At 35.3% G+C, this 26223-nt stretch overlaps 1 protein-coding gene across 2 annotated transcripts in view; it reads left to right on the top strand.

Annotated features, from left to right (window-relative positions):
* The window catches only part of MRG15 (mortality factor 4-like), a 99259-nt gene extending 73639 nt beyond the window's left edge, over window positions 1–25620 (top strand). For both annotated transcript variants that reach the window (XM_081733948.1, XM_081733949.1), the window contains 4 exons: window positions 6080–6182; window positions 16817–16886; window positions 19765–19849; window positions 25150–25620. In XM_081733948.1, the coding sequence (XP_081590074.1) occupies window positions 6080–6182; window positions 16817–16886; window positions 19765–19849; window positions 25150–25234 (343 nt within the window). In that variant the 3' untranslated portion in view covers window positions 25235–25620. The remainder of the gene's footprint in view (window positions 1–6079; window positions 6183–16816; window positions 16887–19764; window positions 19850–25149) is intronic.
* Window positions 25621–26223: the final 603 nt, after the last annotated feature.

A 26223-nucleotide genomic window follows, 5' to 3' on the forward strand; every position in this document is an offset into this window, starting at 1 on the left:
ATTGTCCGCTTTTTTAATGGATTTGTGCACAGCTTTTGTATCCGCAGATATTCCACTGTTCAAATTAAAGAAACCTCAATTACGAAAGTTTCTCGTGAAATATACGAACTTCGAACGGCCTGACGAATCAACATTGCGAAAAACATATCTGCACAGGTGTTACGAGCAAACTTTACAACATATTTGCTCGGAATGTGCGCATCAAAATATTTGGGTATGTATGGACGAAACTACAGACTCTAGTGGTAAAAATGTGGGAAACGTGATTGTAGGAGTCCTAAGTAATGGTGACTAAACTGTGTTGACGAAAAATTATTTGCTAGTGTGTAAAGAGCTATCTGCTGCTACACACGTAACGATAGCAAGGCTTTTCAACGAAGCAATAGGCCTTTCCGTTAGCTACCCCAAAATGGTGCATGTTACCTGTAGGGCTCATGCCTTGCATAGAATATATAAAAAGATAAGAGTTCTTTATCCCAAGGTCGATAAACTAGTTTCAAATGGAAATAAAGTTTTTATCAAGTCACCTAAAAGAATATACATTTTTAATCAAAAATGTCCTGGGATTCCTCTTCCACCGCTCCTGTAGTTACGCGATGGGGCACTTGGTTGGACATCGTTGAGTATTATGCCCAAAACTTTAAACAATGCGTATCTGTCGTAAATGATCTCGACAAAGACGAAGCATCATCCATAGAAATTCTACAAGAACTGTTGAAAGGTTCCTCCGTAAAACTCGAGTTAGCATTCATTTCAACAAACCTGTTCTTTCTTTCTCGTTGTATAGAAAAGCTTGAATCGTCATCGAACACTGTCAGCTTCAGTGGATGAAATCCTCATAGTAGAAACGAAACTGAAAGAACTTCCTGGAGCTAACGGACAAGTGCTAGTGTCTAAATTTACAGACATTTTTGAAAGAAACAAGTTTTCAAACATTGTGTAAAATTGCACGTGTTTTGGAAGGGGAAGTGGTGAAGGAAGATGTGGTCAATTTCAGTGTTAGTGAAATTTCGTGTTTCAAATATACGAAAATTGTTTCTTGTGACGTGGAGCAATCTTTCTCGCAATATAAGATGCATTTTAGGGATAATCGTTACAAATTTACGATGGAAAACTTCGTGAAAACTATGGTGATCCACTGCAACGCTTCCAAAGAATAGCTCGCTAGAAGGTAAGAATTTTAAACTGAATTTAAGATGTTCACAATGCACGTAATATTTAAGTTTCTGTTGCGAAATATTTTTATTTTTCTCGCATATTTTTCTAGTTTTATCACATATTTTCAAAATTTATAGCACATAAATAAATAAATATTTCTGAGTTTTTTAGCACGTGAAGTTCCGTTTCCTACATATCATGTTGTCTTAAAGGTATTGAACCTTTTGCGCACGAGGTAGTATTAATATCCCAAATCTCAGGATATAGATGAGTTGCAGCGGGGCAGTCTTAAACTCATTTGACAGTTAACAATTGAAGCTCGTAGATGTGCAAAAAGTGTTGGAATTCATATAATCAGATGTGAGGCATTGCGCCGTGAAGGTGAATGGACTTTCCGCAAAACTGTGCCACATTTTACACTTTCATTTCGATGTAGACACATATGTTGCTCAGGCCCATGAAGAAATTTATGCTGTTTTTCGGCAAGATATGTTATCAAAAGCAACAGGTAAAAGATAATTTAGTCGCTTTCGTTCTGGAAATTTCGATATCTAGTATGCTTCTCGCAGTGGACGACCAATCACAGCAAAAGTGGATGATATTCTGGTAAAAATCGAACAAGATCAGGATGTAAGTAGTCATGACATCGCTAAACAGTGTTAAACCATTTGCAGAAAACTGATTATAAAAAAGAAGCTCGACGTTTGAATGCCATATGTGATATGACTCAAAAACATTTATTCAATCGAATTTCTATCTGCGAATCTCAACCTCGAACCATCTCTAAAGCGGTTAATCACGAATGATGAATAGTGGATAACCTACGAAAACAATGTGCGAAAAAGATCGCGGGTGAAGCAAGGAGACACTCCACAGTCTGTGGCTCATACTGACGCCCAGCAAGGTTGGGATGTGCGTTTGGTGGGATTGGAAGGACCTTGTGCATCACGAGTTGCTGCCGAGTAGAATGATAGATCTGTACTGTCGACAATTGGCGCGAGTGCACCTAGCAAGTGAAAAGAAACGGCAGGAGCTGGTGAACAGAAAGAATGTCGTGTACCACACTGACAACGCCAGATCGCATACATTTTTAACGACCCTCAGAAATTGATAGAACTTTCTGTTGGATGCTAGGAGGTTTTAATGCATCCACCGTATAGCCCGACCTGGCACAATCAAACTATCATTTGTTACAGTCTCTGCAGAACTCCCTGAATGGTGTTAAATTATCTTAAAAAGATACCTGTGAAAACCATGTAAAACTACTACTACTACTACCACTACTTCTTCTTCTTCTTCTTCTTCTTCTTCTTCTTATTATTATTATTATTATTATTATTATTATTATTATTATTATTATTATTATTATTATTATTATTATTATTATTATTATTATTATTATTATAAAAACAGAAACCACAGCAATGGGATTATAGTGTTGCTGGAAAAATGCCAGAACAACATCGAACAAAAAGGTGCATATATGGTTTCCTAATTTTATTTTAATTTCACAATAAATGTGCAATATTCTCAATTTTGACTTCCAAAGACTAGCACATTTTAGATAACCGGATATAAAAAATCATGCAACGAAGTTTTCGTTCAAAATACAAAAGAGAAGCACCCACAAACAAAACAATTTGTAAGTGATATTGGAAGTTCTCATATACCAGTTGCCTTTGTATTGCTAAATAAACAGACTGGCAGGGTCTCTCGCGCCGCCTCTGCAAGGAAAGACATGTCGACTATCTGTACATATCAGTGTTTTGCGTAACTTAGTGAGTTTACGTCTAACTATATATATTAAATCTTGAAGGAAATTATGATATACGCTGTATATTTAGTGGTTTAATTACACTGATTAACCTAGTGCCAAAAGCTTAGATACATAATCTGTCTTATTTTCTTCACCAGTTTCAATATCCTAGAACCCATAGAAATTTTCATTCCTCCGTTCTGACAGTTGCGATTTGTTCAGTTCTGACAGTTCCTAATTTGTTTCCTAAAATCACCTTTTGTTCTGCATTTCACAAAGCCACATGTTATACACTTTTTATTGGTATTGGGAAAGTAAGCGTAATAATATAAATTATAGGAAAAGTTGTTACGGTAGTTATATTTAAAACACCTTACCTTTTGTTACTTGCTAGCATTACAGATTAATAGAAAATTGATAACAAAAACAACAGTAAATAGACTTTTAAAGATCTTTTAAAAATTGTTAACTTTTCCTTGTAATTTGTTATCACGTTTACTTTTGCTTAAGCACTGAAAATTTATAACATTTTAATGTCGTTACTTCAAGTATTTGACATAATGGTAATTCTGAAGGCAATTTTTTCTTGACCTAAAATTTATTGATCGATTTCTGTTCGCGTCCTTTGTCAGCAGTGGGGTTATATAGAACGAGATATAATTTTAAAGGTGGGATTTGAACGACTGTAGTGCGTTCGATGTTCTTCCATTGGGATCGAATCTGTGACCTCGTGCACTAAAGGCACACGTGATAGTCATTGCACTACCGAAGAAGGTACTCTCGACTTAAAAGATCTACTTTTGGAACGTATGTACTTGTTTCATTTATCAGATTTATTAATGGTCTGCGGTGTTGGAATTTCAAAGAAGTAATTCATATACAGAGTCTTTCAAAAGTCCTGCAAAAAAAAAAAAAAAATGTAACTGTGAAAGTACTACTTACAATTTTGTATTTTTTTTGTAATGTTTAGTAGAAATGTTAAAATTTTTGTTGGCAACAATGCGGATGTAAACGTTGACGTCATAACCGCAAATCACGTGACAGATGGCGTCTACTCAAGAGAAAGTGCAGTGTGTGGCGTGGTTTTGTGAGTTAAAATCTAGTGTTTTGGTGAGAAGAAAATTCCGACAAAAATAACAGAAACAACCACCTGCAGGTTCAAGTATCAAGAGATGGTACGATAAGTTCCTAGCTACCGGAAGTGTCTTGGACTTGCCTCGTAGCGGAAGGCCAACAACCAGTGTTGATGTGATTCAGTCCGTGCAGGAAAGCGTGTTGCAAAGTCCAAAGAAATCGTTGAAACGCAGATCCTTGGAGCTGCGAGTGCCAATGAAACGCTACATAATATCGTTCGTAAGAAAATAAAGAGCCTTACAAGTTGAAACTTGTACAGGAATTGACGGAAGAAGACTGTGACATAAGAAGTGAGTTTTGTGAAATGATGCTTGCACGGTTGAACAGTGATCCAGGGCTTCTTTCAAAGTTACTGTTCTCAGATGAATACACGTTTCATGTATCTGGTAAGGTAAACCGACACAATTGTAGAATCTGGGAAATTGAGAATCCACACGAATTTGAGACACATGTTCGTGATTCTCCAAAGTTAAATGTGTGGTATGCCGTTTCAATGAATGTCGAAATGCCATTCTTAGATTCCCGAAAAGAATTCAGCAATGTTTGGACGTAAATGGTACTCAGCTGGAGGTTTGACGTTAAAAAAAATGCTTGGAAACAAAATTTCAGACTTTCTTACAAGTCCACTAAAAGTTTTATACAAATACAATAATTGGTTACAAAGTTAAAGCTTTTTACTTTTTTGCAGGAGTTTTGGAAGACCCTGTATATTCTATAGGAAAAGTAGAAAGTTAGTGTTGGTCTCTTACGAAGAAATTGTTATTACTGTATAATGATATTTCTGTTTAACTTTTTATTAAAATTAGATATAATGATTTTGTTGTGGAGATCTTTCATAAATAGTATTGCTTGTCTTATACATAATAATTTATACTTTACAATAAAATTTACCTACGCAGTTTGTTATGCTTGTTGTGTTCCGTAATTAAAATACTTAATTTGCAATAATTTGACATATATATATATATATAGAGAGAGAGAGAGAGAGAGAAATAGCTATACAGGGTTTAACATTAATACATAATCAAAAGTGATGAGGTAATTGCGGACATCCAAATAAGCAAAAATGTTCCTATAAACATGGATCCGATGCTTCGTTTCCGAGATATATTGTGTTCAAATGTCGAGTCCATCCAATGGCTCATTATGGGAAAGTGAATGAAAGTGTTCATATTACAGGAATAATACAATCAAATGGAATTACAAATGTACAAATACATTTAAACTAACATAGAGGATGAAACTAATCAACATTTGAGGTTATTAGGTTGTCAGTGTTGCCAACTTAGTACAAAGTATTACGTTTTCGAATAGCACGAGACGTCCACACGTTAGGATATGATTACTGACAAAAACGTTTCTAAACATGGTGCAGATTTCGCTTCGTTTTCGAAAGACAAGGCGTCCAAGTGTAAAGTCAATTAACCTCTCACAATAGTAAACAACGGTTCATAGATAACAACTATTGCATGTTTCCAAAAATAAGTAATTGAGAAAGGTATTCTGTGGATGCCACAGCGCACGTTTATACCACTCATGAACTTCGGAAGACATGTTGAGGAACGTTTTGGTGTCAGCAATCATATGCTAACGTGTGGACGTCTAGTGCTACTGAAAATAACACTTCGTACTAGGTTGGCAACACTGACAAGCCAATAATCTCAAATGTTGATTAGTTTAATTTTCTATGTTAGTGTAAATGTATTTGTACAGGCATAATTCCACTTGATTTTATTATTCCTGTAGTATTGAACACTTTCATTCACTTGTCCATAGTGAGCCATTGGAGGGACTCGACATTTGAACACCCTGTATTTCAGAAACGAAGCGGCATGGGACCCATGTTCATAGGAACATTTTTACTTACTTGGATTTCCGCAGTCACCTCGTCACTTTTGGCCATGCATTTATGTTACACTCTATATAATACAGTAAAATATAGTTTACATGTGTTCTTACCAAATTTATGCTGATATGACTAGCAATAGTCACTTTTATGTTGTACTATAAACATTCCTTCTTTTTTCTCAGAGAAAGCGCTGTTTTGGAAGTGACCAATGGCATTAAGGAATATTTCAACGTTATGCTTGGTACACAGCTTTTGTATAAATTTGAAAGGCCGCAATATGCCGAGGTGAGTAGTACAGATGTAGCAGGCTTAAAAATGAAACATTACTTTAACTGGTAACACGTATATTCGTATTAACTGGTTTTCTTTTACGGTAACACATATATTCGTATTCGAAATATTCTAGGTTACAGTAGAAAATTTATATTGAAGAGTGACGTGAAGAAGCTACGTAGACGGAGTAACCAGGGATTAGCCGTGAACAAATTTGTAGAATTGATTATAGAGCCGCTCACGTTATAAGATATCTTTTACAGTTTTTGTAAACGCAAAAAGTTACAAATCATGGAATCTCGGTAATCGATGCAACATTTCAATAATTTGATTTAGTATTCCTAGTAATGCTATGCAGAAAACGATTAGTATTCATATTACACTCATCTTAAAGTTCTTTACGTTATGACGATTCTACTTGTCGTTATCAGTATGGTGTCAGAACTTAACAGCTGCTGAGGTGTCGTATTAGTGCTAGTGAAATGCCACCGAAAATGAACTGTTAAACTGGGAAAGGTACATTATGGCAGTTTTCCACGTTTATATTTCGTACAACCAAATTGTGAAATAGTGCGGGAAAATGTTAACCACCGAAGAGACCAGAGCTATGAATGCTGTAGCTTTGAAAACACAAATGAAGCCCATTCAGAAATAATCGTTAACAAATTGTACACACATATGTAATTAAGTATATTCGAACTATGACAGCAGACATCGGGCTACATTTAAATTTTATGAAGTGTGAAGTAGGGTTTTTAGGAATTTCGCAAGATCAAATGGAAGTGTTATATTCACAATTTAAAAATTCAGCATCAGGTATACAACTTATCACAACCTCTTCAGCCTTCTTTTGGTGCAGCCCTTTCACCTGAGGCAACACGTAATCTGTTAGTCGAAAAAAAACTAAAAAAAACTAAAAAAACTAAAAAAAAAATTCTTGTCATGTCCGGCCCTAATAGCACATTCAGCTTTTTATTTCCTTCGTGCGTCAATCTCCACACCAAGAATAATTTATTTTTTACGCTGTTCTACTTCTTGGCGTGAAGTCGATTTACTAGAGAAGTTTGACACCGTTCTGAAATGTGGACTGGAATCGTTACTCAACTGTAACCTAAATAGCAACGCATAGATACAGACCTCCCTTACAGTTGATTCTGAAGGTCTAGGTATTCGTCGGGCTGTCGATTTGGTGTATCCTTCATTTTTAGCGTCATTCTATGGATCTCGGCATATCATTGAGATACTCCTCAACCAACTGAATGAGCCTCACATAGAATCTGATGTCCAACACTGCATATCTGACTGGTCTAACCTAGTCGTCCTGAAATAACAGACAGAAGTTCGCAATCAGTTTGGGACAAGCCAATCATCAAATTATATCAATCAGTGTTATTGCAAGAAGCAGACAGCCAAGAGGATAAGGCTAAACTTCTCGCCTTATCCTCTTTCAGGTGCTTCGCCATAGGCATTACCTTCACACACCCTAGGACTGCACCTTCCAAACGAAAGTTTTCGTATTGCAACTAGACTTCGCCTAGGAGTAGACATCTGTGAATCACACAACTGCTCTAAATGTGATGCATCAGTCAAGCAGAATGGTCTACACAGCAGAATGGTTTGCCGTATATAAGTAGCTCCGGAAGACATGTGAGGCATTCGAACGTGAATGACATCATCTGGAGAGCACTCCCATCTGTTCGTGAACCTGCGGGGTGTAACAGATCTGATGGCAAAAAACCAGATGGCATGACGCTGGTACCATATAAGAGGGGAAGGATTCTTTGGGATTTCACCTGCTCTGACACTTTCGCGTCATCTAATCTCACTCTTTCTTCATCTCGAGAAGGAGCTATTGCAGCCCGCAGAGAATGCGAGAAAAGAAGAAAATATAAAGATCTACTTGATAGATACATGTTCGTGCCAGTAGGCATTGAATCGGACGTCACTTGGGGCGTCGAAGAGCTCAATTTCATCAAAGAAGTAGGCCAACGTATTGCACACGTTACTGGTGACAAGCGGACTACTACTTTTCTGATATCAGCATAGCAGTTCAGCGAGGAAATGTGGCTTCCATTTTAGGTACATTACCTCCTGGCAAATTATTAGAAGTTTTCCTTTTGTAACTAACTGTTCAGAATTTGCTGTTTTGCACATTTTGTACACACATCTGGGACATACTTGTACAACAGAGCATTTAAAAGAGGTGAATATTTGTAATCTGGAGGTGTTCAAAGGGTGTCGATAATGTGTAAAGTGTCCTACTGTGTGTAATTTAACTTTTGAACTGATCTTTAAACTCAAGTGTATAAATATTAATAAAATTATTTATCTAATAAAAAAATAAATATTGCGGTCCCAGTTCGATTAAAATTACTTAAATAATCATCAAAATTTATCATGATAGTTATTTCAATAAATTAAACTATTTTTGTTACTTTTAAACTTTGTGGCCCCGCGTAGCGTAGTCGCCAACGCTCTCGCCTTCGGTGCGAGCGGTCCCGGTTTCGATTCCCGGTGGAGGCATTCGGTCGAAAAAGTGTATAACGCTTTTTCAGGCCAGCCACCCTGAATGAGGTTTTCCTCATTTACACCAGACAAATGCCGGGGTGGTACCTAACTTATAGGTCCCAGGCCGCTTCCTTCCTTTCCCATTCCTTTCTTCCTTTCCTTTCCCCGGATAGTGTGCTCGCCGAGGAACGTCATCCCTCAAAACGTGACGGGCTAAATGGCCATAGATGCCGAAAGCCCAGAAATCTAAATCCTAAATTCTACTTTTAAACTTCGTATTTCCTTAATACTTATCATTCATTTTGCAGAAATTAAAAATACACTTCAATCACTTATGGCTTTTTCATTTATTATATCTTTAACAGCATAAATAAAACAAGTTTAAATAAGTCTTTCCACAAGATTTGTTATCATAAGGTACAGGCTTATTGTGCTTGTTGCCCTATAACTAAATATGTATAAACGTATCGTTGCACAAAAGAGGTCCGTTCGAAGTTAGCGTAAGTGTTGCCTGAGATACTATGTGGAATTCATCGACCAGCAAACCAAGAGAACCCACCGCCCAACGTAAAATGACTGAGACTAAATCTGGTGCAGTCCATTGTCAACTACATCATTCGTCGCCGTCTTGGCCTGTGGTGCTTACATGAGTGCCGGTTTCACAACGTCTTTCCACTGCACATTGCTGAACGTAAGACAAGTTTGTAAAAGTCACTTTCTGTCAAAATGGAAGACAGTTGTTACATTGAATGAAGCCTATGTTTATTTCACGCATAATGCTAATATTCAGGCATTTTATCATTAATCCGAGTTATTGATACCATAACATGTCTTACAAAAGAATTCCGAATGTTACTGCCAGTGTAGAGAAAGTTTTCCGCAGGAAGTCTTGATTGTCGCCGAATATGGCTACGAAAAAAAAAAAAAAAAAGTTCGAGGTATATAGGGTTGGACAGAACCATGTAGGTGAATGTTACCTACTTCCAGAAACCCATCATAATCCAAATCTATCCCTTCTCTGTATGGAGACCAAGAACCAGGTACAGATCTACATGGAGAAAGCGTCCAGCCATACTCACAAGTCATATCCCTGCTTTTATCATGATATGGAGCATGAAAGTGGAATCCATGATATTCCCTTTCATGGCATTCCTTTTAAAAGCCCTGACGCTAGCCCCAGCGCATTTGGGCTGTTAAAATTACGTGTACAACATCGCCACCCTTGCTGGTCTGTGAGAAACCTGGAAGGAATGAGATGGAATTATTATAGTTGTGTTTCAGTGTAGTTTGTTGCAATGTAGAAGTAGCGATAATAATCCATAATGCTGGTGGTCCGATAAAACACAAACGATGGTGGCGGCAAGGCTTTTCACAGAGTAAGTACGCATCGAAACTCGGATATAACCCTGTCAGCCTTCTGTACTACATTTCATTCCTGAATTCCAGTTGTGATTCAAGACCGTTTCTGGGGAAAAGAAGCAAAACACCAAAGGGGTTTATAGGTAATTGCATGTGAATACTGCTCATTCTGGCTTTGGACATATATATATCTTAAATAAAAATGAAACCTGACCAAAGCAAACGCTTATTATTACTAATATATGTTCCAGTTTCTGAGATTTATCATTGACTTCATCACAAATATTATCTAAAGAAATTATAGTAAAATATTGAACGTAAGATATAAAATTGTTTTCACCCTCCATAGTGTAATGATCCGAATGCGTATCTTTAAGCTGTAGGTCTCATCCCATATAATCTCGCTGCTAACAAAAGACTTGAGTACAAATGGACTATTTTTCCCTCACGAACAACCTGCTTAAGTCACCATTGTTGTTTTCAGATAAGTGCCCTTATCTCTTTTTTATTTTTACTTTGCAATGGTACGAATTTTGAATAAAGCTAATCGGTGTTGACATAATAGTAGGTGATTAAAACTAAACATTTCATTTCATGTAACGTTATTAAAAGCTTTGCTAAGGAAGAACAAAAAAAAAAAAAAAGTCATTGGTACTCCATTAATCTTACTTATCTGGTACACAGTTTTTCGTTAGTAGTCATAATTTTAAAACTAGAAATCGACTTATTTCTCACTATATAAATAATAATAATACTTCGAAGAACTAATTAGTAATTTCGTTTGATTTACTTAACAAGTAAACGTTCTCACCTAACAATCGGGAACGCTCTTGTCTGCCCGCTCCTATTTCACGAGGAAAGTATACATTGTAGCGACCTGTAAGCAAAACGAGAAAGGAAACATAATACATGGGAATTTAACCTAGAATGTTACAAGTAGATTTTTGACGCTTATTACTACACGCACGTTGTATCGACTACCATATCCGCAAGGTGTGGCAATATATTCAACCTAGCTTACATTTTCATTACTGTTTTTATCTTTCTTTTTGTTTGTTTGTTTGTACGGTCTTTCGCTCCAAAATAAGTGTGCATGCGAGGACGCCGAGCTTTCTCCTGCTTGATTCGTGCCACTTAGACGTTATGTTGATTCTCTGGGCTGTTAGGCGTAGTTTCACAATAAACTTACATGCTCATGTTGCAGGTTTTTTGCCGCGGACTGTACAATTCATTTCATGCAGCTTACAGGAAATTGACAGCGGAACATTGTCTTGGGGCATGAATATTTGCTGTCATCCTTTTTTTCGAACCGACACACTTGGTTTTCTTCGAACTTACGTGGCTGCACTAAAAGCCACACCACGACTTTAGTTTAACTGACTGATAGACACACTGCTTGCGACTGTGTGCATGTCAGGAGGTGGGAGAGAATGGTTTGAGTGGAGGTAATTGTTGAAATGACGTAGTAATGTTCTAGGGTTCAAACGAGAGTGGGAGAGATGAGGACAAACATTCATACATAAACGAATGCCTTTTCAGGTAAGTGAGGAAGAGAGAAGGGAAGTGGTCTGGTGGAGAACATGAAACAGCCAGAGAATGATCAGAGTAGGAGAGGATCAGATGTGCATATGCACTGACATACATGTGTGCATCGCATATCCTCTTCTTTGCTGCCCTGATTCTATAGGACCTGTCTTCTTCTCTTTTATGTCTCTCTGATCTGTTTTCCGGCCACAGATTTAGAGCCTCTGCTCCCCAACCCTTTGCTGTCTACCCGGCAGTGCGTTTATTCCTGTCCCCATCTATCTAAATATATTCCTGGATTCCAGATTGTTGGAAAAGAAAGTATATTAGTAAAAGGTCTTTACCTTTCAAAATTTTGCTACTTCCATTAGATATACTGTACGTGTATCATATGAATATACATATATTTTAACAGTTAGAACGGATGTGACATATCTTTATGAACACGACAGTTCTTAAGAAACTTTGAAATGAGAGACGCAGCGTAACGAAATTTATTACAAATACAATTTACACTGTGTTAATATTTTATTGGCTTGTAAAAAAATATTAGAACATACATGCATTTTTGTGAACCTTGATCACTCCTAACAAACGTATGCAAGACATTCTAATGACAGTTTGTCGAAAGTGTCATACTAAATGTACGTTTGAAGACTCTTGCGGTGTCTTTCAAAGCTGATTCACGTTATTTGATTGTGCTCTTGGACACGTCTGTCCTAATTCATTCGATAATAACTCAATGGGGATACATAATGAAAAAGGAGCAATACCTCAAAATTTTGTTACAGCAGAGGCGTGTGGAAAGTTGCTCATTGACAATTTAATTGTACATTATAGGCTGAAGCATACATCACATCTTTGTCACAGCTATGTTCAACAGAAAGAAGCTTTGGGAAATAGTTCAAAACATTAATCTGTTCAAATTAGACATATTTGGGGGTAAACCCAGACATTTAAAATAGCTAAACGAATCCTGCTGGAATACATTCTACTACTATGTCGTACTGCTCACAAAAAATCCTTTTGCAGGTTTTTATCATCCATATGGTTTCTATCAAAATTCGTAGTGAAGTCTTTTGGTTGCTCATAATTGTTCACATAATGAAGCCGATCAGTGTGTTTCGGTGGAAAAATAAAATGAAGAAAATAGGTTGGACATTTTGTAATATTTTCCATTGTAAAAGCTTTGCTTTAGTAGACTTATAGTCCAGAAGGTATAACATCGTTCGCTTCCCGCCCGTGGACCTGCTCGTCGCTAGGGGTGTGGTAAGAGGGTAGCCAATCACCACCAACCGCCTACTGCGCTCATCAAGCCACGAGTAATCAAGCTAGCCACTCCCCATAAACGTCACTACAACTTTTCGCGGGAAGCCAACGACGTTATACCTTCCATGCTATAAGTCCGATTAAAACTACTCGCTGAGCAAAACAGTGTTTATTGTAAAAATTAGTAACGTATTGTTTTGCTCAGCGAGTAGTTTTAATTGGACATTTTGTAGAATAAATATAACATGTAAATTAGAGTGACCAGATTCTGACAAGAAAAAAGTAGGACACAAATATAATAGTATATGATAGTTTACTGCGTTGGCAATACCCATGTCCTTATTTCATTTTATTAAACTTAAGTTAATCATTAGTTTTTGTTAAAAAGAAAAGTAATGAACAGAAGTATTGAAGGAACTCAACACAACTCCTTGCTTTGATCAGTGACAAAGTGGTTTATTTTTATGAACGTACAGTGAAGCTTCGTGTAGAGCTAAAAACTTTTTAAAGTTGATTTTCGGAGACTGGGATTATTTTAAGGAATGAGGAAAAAATTTAGACCGGCACGAGGGAACTTCTACTTAACTTGGTTAGCATCACTGTCGCAAGTTCAAAAAGAAACCTTGGGTAAACTTTTACAATACACGCTTCAGCTGCGCATAGGTAAGTAAGATCGCTTTAAAAGGGTATAGTAGAATAGGGTAGGGGTAGAAACGGGTTAAAGAAGTTTTGAACCATTTTCATAAAATTAATGAAGTGTAATTTCTCGTTTCTGAGTAAATATACTAGCTGGAGCGGGCACTGTAAAGTTAACCCGAAACATTTCCTACCTTACCAATATCTCAACAAGCCTTTTACAGTAAAAATGTATTGCAAAACAATGGTTTCTTCATTGTTCTCCTTCCCTAATATTTTGAGGAGTGTTCACCAAAAAGTGCCTCTGATTCAAGATGTTGTGAATAAAGAATGTAACGTTAAAATATTGCAAATAAGTTAACTCAGGACATTTCGCATGACATTTTTAAAAAAGAAGGACATTCCTTGATTTTCTAGGCATCTTCGCAACACGCAGGACAGCTCTTTGAAAATCAGTACTGTACTGCGAAGATCAGTACGTGTGATAGTCACCCTAATGTAAATAGAAATGTTTCAATATAAAGTGTTTTTTTTTTTTTTGGGGGGGGGGGGGTAATGATATAAAGTTCGCACGTTAATATCATTCTGACTATAGAATACTAGGTAAGTATTCTAGCGTTAATATTATAGACGTTTCAGTCATTTTAAAACATCTGCTTTATTTCTCTATCATAAACAAATAAGAGAGCTGCTTGATTTCATGTTGCGACGGTGTTGGTATTGATTTGAAGATTTACATCCTTTAACACTTCGTACAACTGTTTGAGTTACAGTGAATCATAAATAATAATAATAACTACAGGGTGATTTTTGATTTAAAACTCACGGATTTCATTTGGGTCTAGAGTTTCAAACTGAAGTCCGATTTTCATGCGGTTCATGGCAAATGATCAAGGAAGGATGGGAGATTTATGGTACTATGTGTACTAGTTTAAATTTATCCGGGGTAATATCGATCATGCCTCAAGAAAAACAGCAAATTTTCGTCAGTGTACCATACAATTGGAATGAGGTGCGGTGCGGTGTGGAGATCTGAGTTTTCTTCGTTAGTTGGTAAGCTCCCCAAAGTCAATAAGAAACAGGAAACTGGGCTGCTGTATTTGGAATTGTGCTGTACTGTTCTGTGCTACTGTGTATGATCAGGACACACTGAGAATACTGTACACTTTGGAACAACATGAGTTTATCGTTAAAAGTTTTGGAAAACGAGATCTGTTGTTGCTATGCAAAGGGCATTCAGAAACAAATTTGCCTCACATTCTGCCCCAGACGGGAACATAATGTGGTTTCTAGTGAATAAATTGGAAGAAACAGGATAGCTTCTGAGTGAGACAGGGAAGCATCGGACCCCGCAGGCGGCTTTTGTGGAAGATGTCAGTTATCGACTCTTTAGGTTGCCCAAGAAATCTCTCCGTCGTTTCTGGCAAAACAACCGGCTAAATGTATTCAACATGTGTCACCACTAACACTTAATTTGTATTCTGCAATTTCGCTTAAAAAACCCAATACCTCATATCAATTGTAAGGTACACTGTTGAAAATTTGCTGTTTTTCTTGAGGCGTGATCGATATTACCCCAAATGAATTTAAACCAGTAAACATAGTCCCATAAATCTCCTATCCTTCCTTGATCATTTGCTACAAACCGCATGAAAATCGGACTTCAATTAGAAATTCTAGACTCAAATGAAATCCATGAGTTTATTAAAAAATCACCCTGTAATAATAATGTAAATTAGCGCTGATACAACTATACGCTAAATATCGAATGTATAGATTATCTATTCATGCGATACTTGTTTCACATTTAGTTTAGCTGTACAGATGGAGAACTTAGTTCATGGGTATCGTCAATACTTTTTGCATTAGCATGTTTTGAATTTAACAAGTTTGCCTTGTCATACTCACATTTTTCAATTGTTATTGGGCTATTACTATACTCATATACCATATATATGTAGATGAACACAAGTCCATTTCTTTTACACCCAGAAATTCTTCCACATTGTATACATACACTCACAAATGTGCATTACTCTCATCAGAAGGCTTTTAAAAGCAGTTGATTCCAGCTGGTACAAGTTTGTTGTTTCGTAGCTTCCAATCCCATTCTGTGGGTTCCACATGTCTCCACTGTTGCAATTATAAATATACATGCAATGAATGCTAACATACTGCACCTGAGGTTGGAGGAAATACTGTGTGGTTCATGTTTCCACCGATTTCCTTCTTGACAATGGTCTGCAGTTAAATATGATATTACTGCGTCAAGTTTTTTTTTTTTTTTTTTTTTTTTTTCTTTATTTCATATACAGCCAGGAAGACTTTTTTTTTCTCGTAACACCATTCACATCACCATTTAGTGCTTCTGTTAATATTTATGATTCACTGCAATTCGAAACAAGTGTTAAAGGTTGTAAATATTCAAGTCAGAATCAAGCGAGGGCGATACCTCATGCTGCACATATTACGGACCGCATCCATCACAACATAAAATCAAATAGCTCTTTTATGTTTTATGATAGAGAAATAAAGCAGATGTCGTTTTAAAGTAACTAAAACGATCTGTAATATTAATGGTAGATACTTAAGTCAGAATGATACTTACGTTATGTGTAAAGTTTTACGTTATGTCCTCAAAGAAATGATACATTGCTGTTTATGTGGAAATATTTCGAAGAAAATATTTTATTTACGTGTGATAGTGTATTCCACAAAATGGTCGATCTATTTTCTTCATCTTGTTCCCCAAAACGAACTCTTTGGCTTCATTATATGCAAATTTTTACCCATTAAAAAAGATTTGACTTCGAATTTTTACGGCAACCATATTGATGACGACATATTTCGAAAACCCGCGACGAGATTGTTTGTGAGAAGTACGAAACAAACACTAGAACATATTCCAGTAAGTTTCGTTTTGTTATTGTAAATGTCTGGGTTGATGTTTAATTTGACAGGTCTACATGGCCTTCTTTCAATAATTCGAACAGTGCTTTAAACATATAATCTAATTGGAGTACCAACATATAATCTATTGGAGTATCCATATAATCTAATTGGAGTGTTGACTCTTCAGGCATACCTAATTATTGATCAGGCTAAATAGTTTAAGCTGCAAATCTCAGAACTATTTCATTTGCTAGCTTTATGTACTGCTATTGTTATACTCTAGATAGAATCGAAATCACTGTTTGTGATAAATAATTGTCTTGATATAATCGAAATAACTATTTGTAATCGATAACTGTCGTGATCGATTCCTAGAAATCACTGAATGAACTGATACCGAAAAATATGTTAAATCACCAATGTTTCCCTCTGTATTATTTTGTAATTTTATTTTACAGATATTGCAGAAACATCAAGATACGCCGATGAGTAAGATTTACGGCGCAATTCACCTGCTGAGACTTTTTGGTAAGTCTTACTAGAATAAACTTGTACATTAAGAACAGTGCTCAGATTGATATTTACTTTTCTTGCAATACAGTATGTGTATGTGTATGTTTATATCGAACTAAATTTAGTTGTTATAGATAACTTTAACAATACGTAATCAACATACAATAAGAGCTCTTTAATCCAGTATTCGGAAATCTTGCACCGATCGAGCTACTTGTATTTTTTAAAATTAATTTTGTTTTATTTTAAGGATGGATTTGGTCATTTGTTGGCTTTGACCGCCAGATTGCGCCACCGCTACCCAGTTTTTAGTTTGCCCAGTGTTTATAGTGACTGACAGTTTTCATTTCAGCTTTCTAGCGGATTCCAAAGCACGTTTGCACAATATTACAACTAGGTATATATAGCGTACTATACTGTAAAATGTTCTCGAAGCCCAGCCTGAATTCTTCAAGTGATAATAAAACTAATAAGCATAGAACGTAACTTTCACTATAAAGCAAATCTTAGAGATAATTAATCGTCTCGAAAGAGATGAAAACAGAAACTTCATAATGTGTGATTTTATTAAATAAATGTTCAGTGTTTGAATTTAATTTTTTACTCTGTTGAATTGTAAGTAAATAGAATATTGTAAGTAAAAAAGAAAATTTTAAAAGCTCCAATTCTCCAATTCTACTTTGTAGCAGAACATATATATTGTCTTCATAGTTCAGCATGTGGCTGAACACATAAAATACATGTTCTAGTCGTCTGTATTTTTATCTAGAGTGAATTATTCTCTCTATCTTTGGTATTCCCGTTAAAATTATATTGACGTTCGATAATACATAAAAATCACTAATCTGGCACAACTATGGTTCCGAACGTGCCGGATTAAAGAGCTCTTGCTGTAATAAGATAAATAATGACATATTATTGATATGCATGCATTAACAAGATGACTGCATAATTCTTCAAAATCATCGTTTGCCCTACAATTCATTAATCATGCCTTCATACTTATTTTTCCATATTAACATTTTTATTGTCCTCCCAACAATCATCAGTATCTTTACCTTGACATACACAGTTATTCTTCCAATTATACCCACCAAATAAATATACCAACAAACATTTATCGTTTTCCAAACAGCAGAATTAACGTCACACCACCTAACGCGCCTCTACTATCCCAATTTTACACAAGGGTTACGAATAATAAAAACAACGAATGGTTTTCTGATATGATGCAAAAATTGTTACAGCTTTAATGTTCAAGAATCTCCCGGTGATCATCTTCTGAAGCGGAGTGGTCAATTAAGGATAAACAAAAAATATTTAAGCTAATGATTTGATGTCACTATTATTTTTAAACATCTAAATTATAATATGGAGTTGTATTGGAAAGTAGTTTTCCTCTTGAAAGGATATCTTTATAGTTTCTAAATAGTTTTCACATATAAATGCTGAAAATATTAGTACACATCCTGTTTCTAATGTTCTCGTATTTTATTCCATATTACCATGAGTTCTATAGATAAAAATTGCTTATAGAATGTAAGGAACATATGTTTAACGCTTAAAGTACCAAGTCTAAGTCGTCAACGTTGTTTACCAATCTGGAGTCTTCTGGGGACCCCCAAGTATTATTTTAATTTCTCAACTTATTTTTTTGTACTTTGTTAACGAACACGTCATTGATCTAATTATGTAATAGATATCCCAAATGGATGCAGGGCACATATAACAATCGAGAATAAATTGGTTCTTATAGTTGCAGCAGTATCACCAAATATCACCCTCTGGGGTCCCTAAAGGACCGCGCTTGATATGTTATGGGTTAAGTTATATTGTACTTTATTAACCTGCGACATGTTCTTGTAATCGTCATAGATTTTTTTATATGTATTACATATTTCGAATATATAGATAATAGATTACTTTAACAAATATTTTTCAATTTTTCTGTTTTTAATCATTGAGTAAAATTTTCGGTTAAAGTGTTGACAAAATATTACGGTGTAAAAATGAAAATAAATAAATAGAAAAATAGAAATCATTCCCTGTTGTTTGGTACAAGGATAAAAATGATCACTTAGAGCGTATTACTCTTTTTGGGTCATCAAGCGGTTAACGTTTTGTGTCCTCGATGCCATCTTTTTTTGTAATATCGCATTGGCGGCGGTAGTCAAATAATCCGAAAACGTGGATGTTGAGGTTATGCCTCGTTCGTCGGAGTATGATTATAGAAACATATCATTCGAAATGCTGATTGAGTTATGCAATCAGTTGCAATTGTTTCGGCAATAGTTTTATGGTTGTTTGTGGTAATCCTTTTCTAATATTCGGTGATCTTTCTAAACTTAGATTTCATCCATTATTGCTCTTTTGTGATGATGTCTTTCCACGAATCTTGTGTGCCGCCATCACCGTAGACATATTGCTTTCGCAACACCAAACACACTGGCAATGTTAGCTATACTTGCTCTAATTAACCGTGCATCCATAATTTGCCTTTTTGAAAATGGAAGAAATCTTCTATTTAACATCATCAACGTCTAACCTGTTGCACACACGAATCCATACTACACCACCTTCCGTATATTTAACATAATACAGTACTACCACTACACAGTCATAGTGTAAGAATATTTACTGCTACTAATTCACAGATAGTACGTGTTACCAAACATGCAACTGCAAAACAAAGTTCTCGAACTTGGAAGAGAGATAAGGTAAATATATTATTCAGATAGTGTATAGCAGTATTACAAGGTTTATTTTACATTATTATTAGTTAATAAACAGTAATCATAGTAAAAATTACATTGTTTCTGTGTTGAGTAGATGTGAGTTACTTCTAAGTGATGGATTGTGAAAAAGTCTAAATCGTACTTTTTTTTCCTCAAAGTTAAACTTGGAAACATGTTGGCATACACTCCTCTTGACGAAAAAAGCATTCAGCTGCTTTTGATGCATATCCAAGACTTTTTAAGGTAAGAAATGCTTTCAATTTTAGTATCTTTATAATAGAAAATAGACTGAAACCTATGGTACGAGAATCATATTGAAAGTAATAAGCAACAATTTTTCATGAATCAGTTATTATTTATTTATTTATTTATTTATTTAAAGGAAAACATTCTACATCCCTTTAATTTTCAGCAAAGTATACATTCTTTCACTTTTATAGAAGCTTGAAAATACCCTTGCGATACAGTTCCGTTCTAGCTGCTCAGACACACTAATATACTGATTTTCGTATATCCTCCATCGTCTTGTAGTATTTACCTCGTAAATGGTCTTTCACGAAACCGTATAAATGATAATCGGAGGCTGTGATTTTGGGACTGTACAGGTGGTAGGTTACAATTTCCTGTCTCATTTTCTGTTTTCTGTCTGGTGAACTGAGTATAGTGGGGCGTGCATTATCATGTTGAATGATTTTCTTTCCAATGTGTTTATCCTGCAATTCAGGACGAAGCTTGTGAAGTATTCGCATATAACAGCGAGTACTTATGTTTTTCTTTGACTCAAGTAACTATACCAGAATGTATCCCAAGAGACGGTGTCCGAAACTTTTACCAGCATACTGCTCTCTCTTTACTGTTTTTTAGCCGGTGACGTGGAATTCCATTCCATGCTTGCTGCTTTGTTGCCGGTTCATAATGATGAAACCGCTTTCATCGCCGGCCGTAAGATCATTGTCCTTTCAATATCTCGGAGAAAGTTATTTTTGTGTGGTATTTTTTCACTGCATTTTGTGGGACCCAGCAGCAACACATTTTTCGGTAGCTTAACCTTGGAATCATTTCCTTTACTGCATTGCGTTCAATGCAAGTGTTGTTGCAATTGTACAGATTTTGATTGTCTATCTTGTTTAACAGTATTGTTAATATTTTCCATTTTGTATTCCGTGGAAACAGTTCATGGGCTACAACTCAACCGGAGCTAATCACATGATACTACCTCGAAGTTAACTAAGTCTATATATATTATTTATTTTAATGTTACTCAGTACTTTCAATAGTCCCTTAATTATCCAGTATTATTCCTTTGAATAGCACTTTTTCTTCTTGTTTCTCCGAAAGTTCTGTTAGTTTTACACGTTACAATATTCAGTCTGAGGTGAATGCAGTCGGTTGAATGTTCCTCACATTAAAGAAATATATCAGACGGTATTTTAAGTGTGACGGGATTTTCGATTTTTCGTAAATAGTAAATGTACATTACGATGTGTATGCTTCGTTTTCATGTCTCGAAAGATATTGGTGCGTTTGTAACAAACCAAGTTACATGGCACACAGGCATATCATCGTAACTGCAGTACTGCAGCGACAATATTTGAGAACGGGTCCTTACTTTCTAGGTATTCCACGTATTTATTCGTTTATTAATTTTTAAATTTTCTTCACAATCTCTTTGTTTCAACAATCTGTTAATGTTAGTGATTGTACTTAAAAAGCAAATCATAATAACGTAAAATTCATGCTTTTTAGTAGTATTTCGTCAGAATTTTTGGTTGTCCACTTCAACCTTCTACCGGGTCAGTTATTGGAATGGTTATACAAAAGGTTAGTTGGCAATCGAAAGAAATAATGGAAAACTTGGCATATGTTAATATATATATGCACATATTAGGAACATATTAGGGATTTCAAGATAATGAAAACACAACTTCAGCTTTAGACAAACAAAACAGGTTAATTTTAATAATAAACAACAACAAAAGAAAAAAGAAAAAAAACTGACAAATAAGCAGTAAATATAAAAATGACACAATCCATGGCCGCCAATAGATTTCATCATGGGCTCAAGACAAATTTTCGGCAGGAATTACAAACTTGAAAAATCACAATTGAATGAAGAAAACTTTGAAAAAAAAAATCACGCCCCTCGACATTTGTTGGGGTTGTTTTTCACTTGTGAGCGCCCCTGCACAATCGATACCTTATTGTTCACAAATAGAATGGAGAGTGTTACAATTTACGTTATATTCTGGTAAGGAATCTAGTCTAAATTTAAAAGTAGGGTTCTTAACAAATACAAAAATCACGAAAATAAGTTAAAAGAAAAAAAATAGAACATAGGTGTTTTTGACGTTAGCAGAGCTAACGTACGCTGCTTTGGCGCGGAAGTCCTGGGCTCGATTTTCAGCGAAAGTTCATGTGGTTTGGATCCCACGTTAATCTGTTGGTCCACGTGTCATAAGCCTCGATCCTGAAAGAGACGCTAAATTCATAATTATAATCCATCCATCCATCTCGTTAATTGAGTTCCGTAGTTTTTGACCTGGCAACATTGTCCTTATTAACAAAAAATTGGCTACTTAGCAATGAATCCTCCCTTGAAAAATTTAAAGATTTTGATGTTTCGGAACTCTCAGCTGGTTCCTTCCTCAGTGGCAAAGGTAAAAAGGATTAAAACGGAAAGGAGATAAAAGGAGTAAAACCAGGAATACATACCACTATATAAAAGTAACGTACAAAAAAGATCCCGAGATCGACAGAGCAGAGTGAAAAAAAAGAATGAACTGAATAAAGAAGAACGCGATGTCTATGTTAGGCCACTATTGCCAGATCCAAAGTATACATCAAAGGTAGGTACCCAAATTCGATCAATGTTACCAGTATCGAGGTTCAATGCAGGTTTGTATTTATGAATAAAGAACGATTCTTTAATTTCCCGTTGTTTTTTTGATTTTGCTGAACCTATTACCTTAACCTGTTTTATATTATGTGAATGTTGTTTTAGATGAAGAGCTAAACCCGACATGCCTTCTTCTTGTGATTTTTTTGATTGTCTAACATGTTCCTTCACACGCGTGTTAATATTACGTTTAGTTTGGCCAATGTATGAGGAATCACATTCGCAATGTACGCGGTAAATACCTGCTTTATTTAATAGATTGACAAAATAGCTTTTAAATTCAGTGAGATGTTTTTGTAAACTTTTGGGGAGAATACTTGAAGCAGATATGTTATGCTTTGCAAGAATACGTTGAATTTTTGTTGAAAGTCGTGGAAAATAAGGAATTCCAATCCAAGTTTTTGCTGCTTTGGAAGTTACCGTTTTGGGGACTTGCAACGATCTACGTGTTTGATTAAACCATTTTTGTAAAATACACAGCTTATAACCGTTTTTTTTTGTTCTATTTTATATAAAAACTGTATTTCTTCATTGAGATCTTTTTGACGGTCACAAATTAATAATGCTCTACGAAAGTAGTTCTTCCAAATATTGGCCTTGTACATTGGCGGATGAGCTGACTGTTGATGTATGTAAGTAGTGCCTGCATTGGGTTTTCGGTATACTTTTGTAATAAATTTATTATGTGATCGGGTAATCAATAGGTCTAGAAATGGAAGGCCGTTATCAGATTCACATTCAAGGTGAACTTCAGCCTAGGATGCTGATTGCTGAATTGTTCAAATATTTGTGTAAGTATATTTTCGTCACGAACAAGTAGTAAAATATCATCAGCATAACGGTAATATCTAACGATGTGTCCTGCCGTAAAATAGAAGTTTCAATCTGATTTAAAACGATATGTGACAATATTGGGGATAATGTGTTACACATGGCTAAGCCATCATTCTGAGAAAAATAATGATCTCCAAATTGGATTATATTAGTTGTTAAAACAACATTCACATAATATAAAACAGGTTAAGGTAATAGGTTTAGCAAAATCAAAAAGCAACGGGAAATTAAAGAATCGTTCTTTACTCATAAATACAAACGTGCATTGAACCTTGATACTGGTAACATTGATCGAACTTGGGTACCTACCTTTGATGCATACTTTGGATCTGGCAATAGTGGCCTAACATAGACACCGCGTTCTTTTTTTTTTTATTCAGTTCATTCTTTTTTTCACTCTGCTCTGTCCATCTCAGGATCTTTTTTGTACGTTACTTTTATATAGTGGTATGTATTCCTGGTTTTACTCCTTTTATCTCCTTTCCGTTTTAATCTTTTTACCTTTGCTACTGAGGAAGGAACCAACTGAGAGTTCCGAAACGTCAAAATCTTTAAATGTTTCAAGGGAGAATTCATTGGTAAGTAGCCAATTTTTTGTTAATTTTGAATATCCCCCCATGCGCCCATGTAATTATAATTGTCCTTATTACTTTGAAGAAATAGTACATACTTAAATATTATTTTTCTTTTGGTTATTAAATTTCAGTTATAAATATTAAAGTTTTTTTTTAAGGCAAGTAATTTTTTCCATATCCTTTTTCCAGTAAATAAACCGATAGTAAGTTAGAGCAGACAGTCGAAAATTCAATACTAATATTCTATTACAGGAGTTTGGAAGGGCATATTTCTGACATATACAGAATAAATTACTACTGTTAATATTATGTAAATATTTACGCGTTTTATACGTTAAGCGCGCAGTTGTAATAGTATTACTGATACTTGGCCGTTAAAATTAGCTAAAATTCGAAAGGAACATTTCTTTTTAAAACCTTTTTAGCAGATTGAGAGATATTTAAATGGTGGCGGGTCTAACGTGCGCTAAGATTGTTGTTACTAATATTTAGTTATAAGAGAAGTAAATTAATATCAGCTTGATCAGGAAGAGTCTGAGCAGGTGTAAAAATGCCCTGAAGCTATATTCTGATAGTGCTGTGAGGTTAAATTGTGTTTTATGCAAAACACATAGTTGATTTTTATCGGACACGTGAAATGCTTCGCTACTTCATTGTATTAAGTCACTTTTCCGTATCCAGATCCTATTATTGATAGAAGTTTATATTTTCTGTGACGCTGTTCATTGGTTCACGAAATAAATTCCTTGGTGAACGTATCCTGCGTTTGTCATAATGGAACTCAAGTCAAGAATTTTCGACATTGTCTCTATGTTATGGAGGAATGCAGATCAAGAAAGACGCAAATAGTAATGTCGGGAAGTCGGATGTGGTTTCAGGTGGAATCGAGTAAAGATTACTATTTAGTACTTAACTCCATCTGTACCTTGTTGTTGGCCGGAACTCCTCACAAATAATTTAGAATGTAATATCAATAGTAAACATAACTATATAGTAATAATAAAACAATAACTAACCTATATTATGCCGTAATATTTTACATGATTAAATCACTTCGAAAGCCGTCTCTGCTTTCTTCATCAATCATACTTCGAAAGAAGAATGTAGGCGTCGACTCACATTTTTATTTGTACTTTTCTAAACATTAGGTGTAATACAGATTAATTACTATCCTATGTTAATAAAATGTGCCAGGTGTTTTTTTATTATGTAAGTAATAGTCTTGTTCTATATTGCAGGTATTTGCAGAAGAATTCTTCCACATTGTTCAGTCTCCAAGACTATGGTGTTGCTCCTCCGGAGTACCATAGGAAGGCCATATGAGAATTACTGGACGAAGACTGTATTCAGTCTGACGAGATAAAATTCTGCGAGTTATAGGGATCAATTAAATATTGCGATATAGCTAGTGAAAAGACGTTTGACGTAAAACAAAATTATTTATGAACATTTTGATTTTTATGTGAACAGGACTTCAGTGTGTGAAGAAATTGGTTCCAGAAAACGACAAAATTGAATTGAAGCAATGTAGGCTTCTCATGTTTCGTATTAGAACTTTCGGTATGACTGTGTGTGATATTATATAGGATGTTGTGTGTATATGTTATGGATGTGATAATTATTGTACGTAAGATATTTGGCTGATGAATGTAAAGTTTCCGATTCATTGACGTGTAATATATTTACAAAATATACAGGGTATTAACTCATTTGATTTCATTTCATTTACTTAGATAGCCTTAAGATTGCTTCGTGTGCTAAAATTTGTTTTATATAGAAACAAAGATTTTAAAAAAAAATCAAAATCTCTGTTTTAATGTATTGTCATAGCATAGCATTACATAGTCAACGACTTTAGTGAAAGGTTACTTTATTTAAAGGAAATATGAATACTCAGTACTTCCTTTTATGATACCCAAGTACTTTAAAAGTACTGCGCAACGAAGATGATGTGTTCAGTATTTCAGAGCATTTCTTTACTACGACCTATTCTCTTATTATCCATATGTAGAAGTTGAGTTCCGAAGCAAGTTCTGAAGTTGTTCTGAACCAGAGGCAAGTCTTTGGCGCCTTACATCGCCCGATCCCAAGTTATCGCCGCCTTCGGCGACTTGCATTAGTTACTATGATTCTCTAAAGAACCCAATCCTGCAATAAATTCTTGAATGAAATGTGTTTAAGAGTAATTTAATATTAATCGGTTTTCTTTCAGCTAACTGAATTATTTAAATACGAATACAAAACTTGAATTGCAACAATGATAACAATATATTAAAAAAAAAAAAAAAAATATTCTTTTGCTTGCTCCGAAC

The sequence above is a fragment of the Thermobia domestica genome, chromosome 12 (assembly GCF_964235325.1).
Source record: "Thermobia domestica chromosome 12, izTheDome1.hap1.1, whole genome shotgun sequence".
Lineage (NCBI taxonomy): Eukaryota > Metazoa > Arthropoda > Insecta > Zygentoma > Lepismatidae > Thermobia > Thermobia domestica.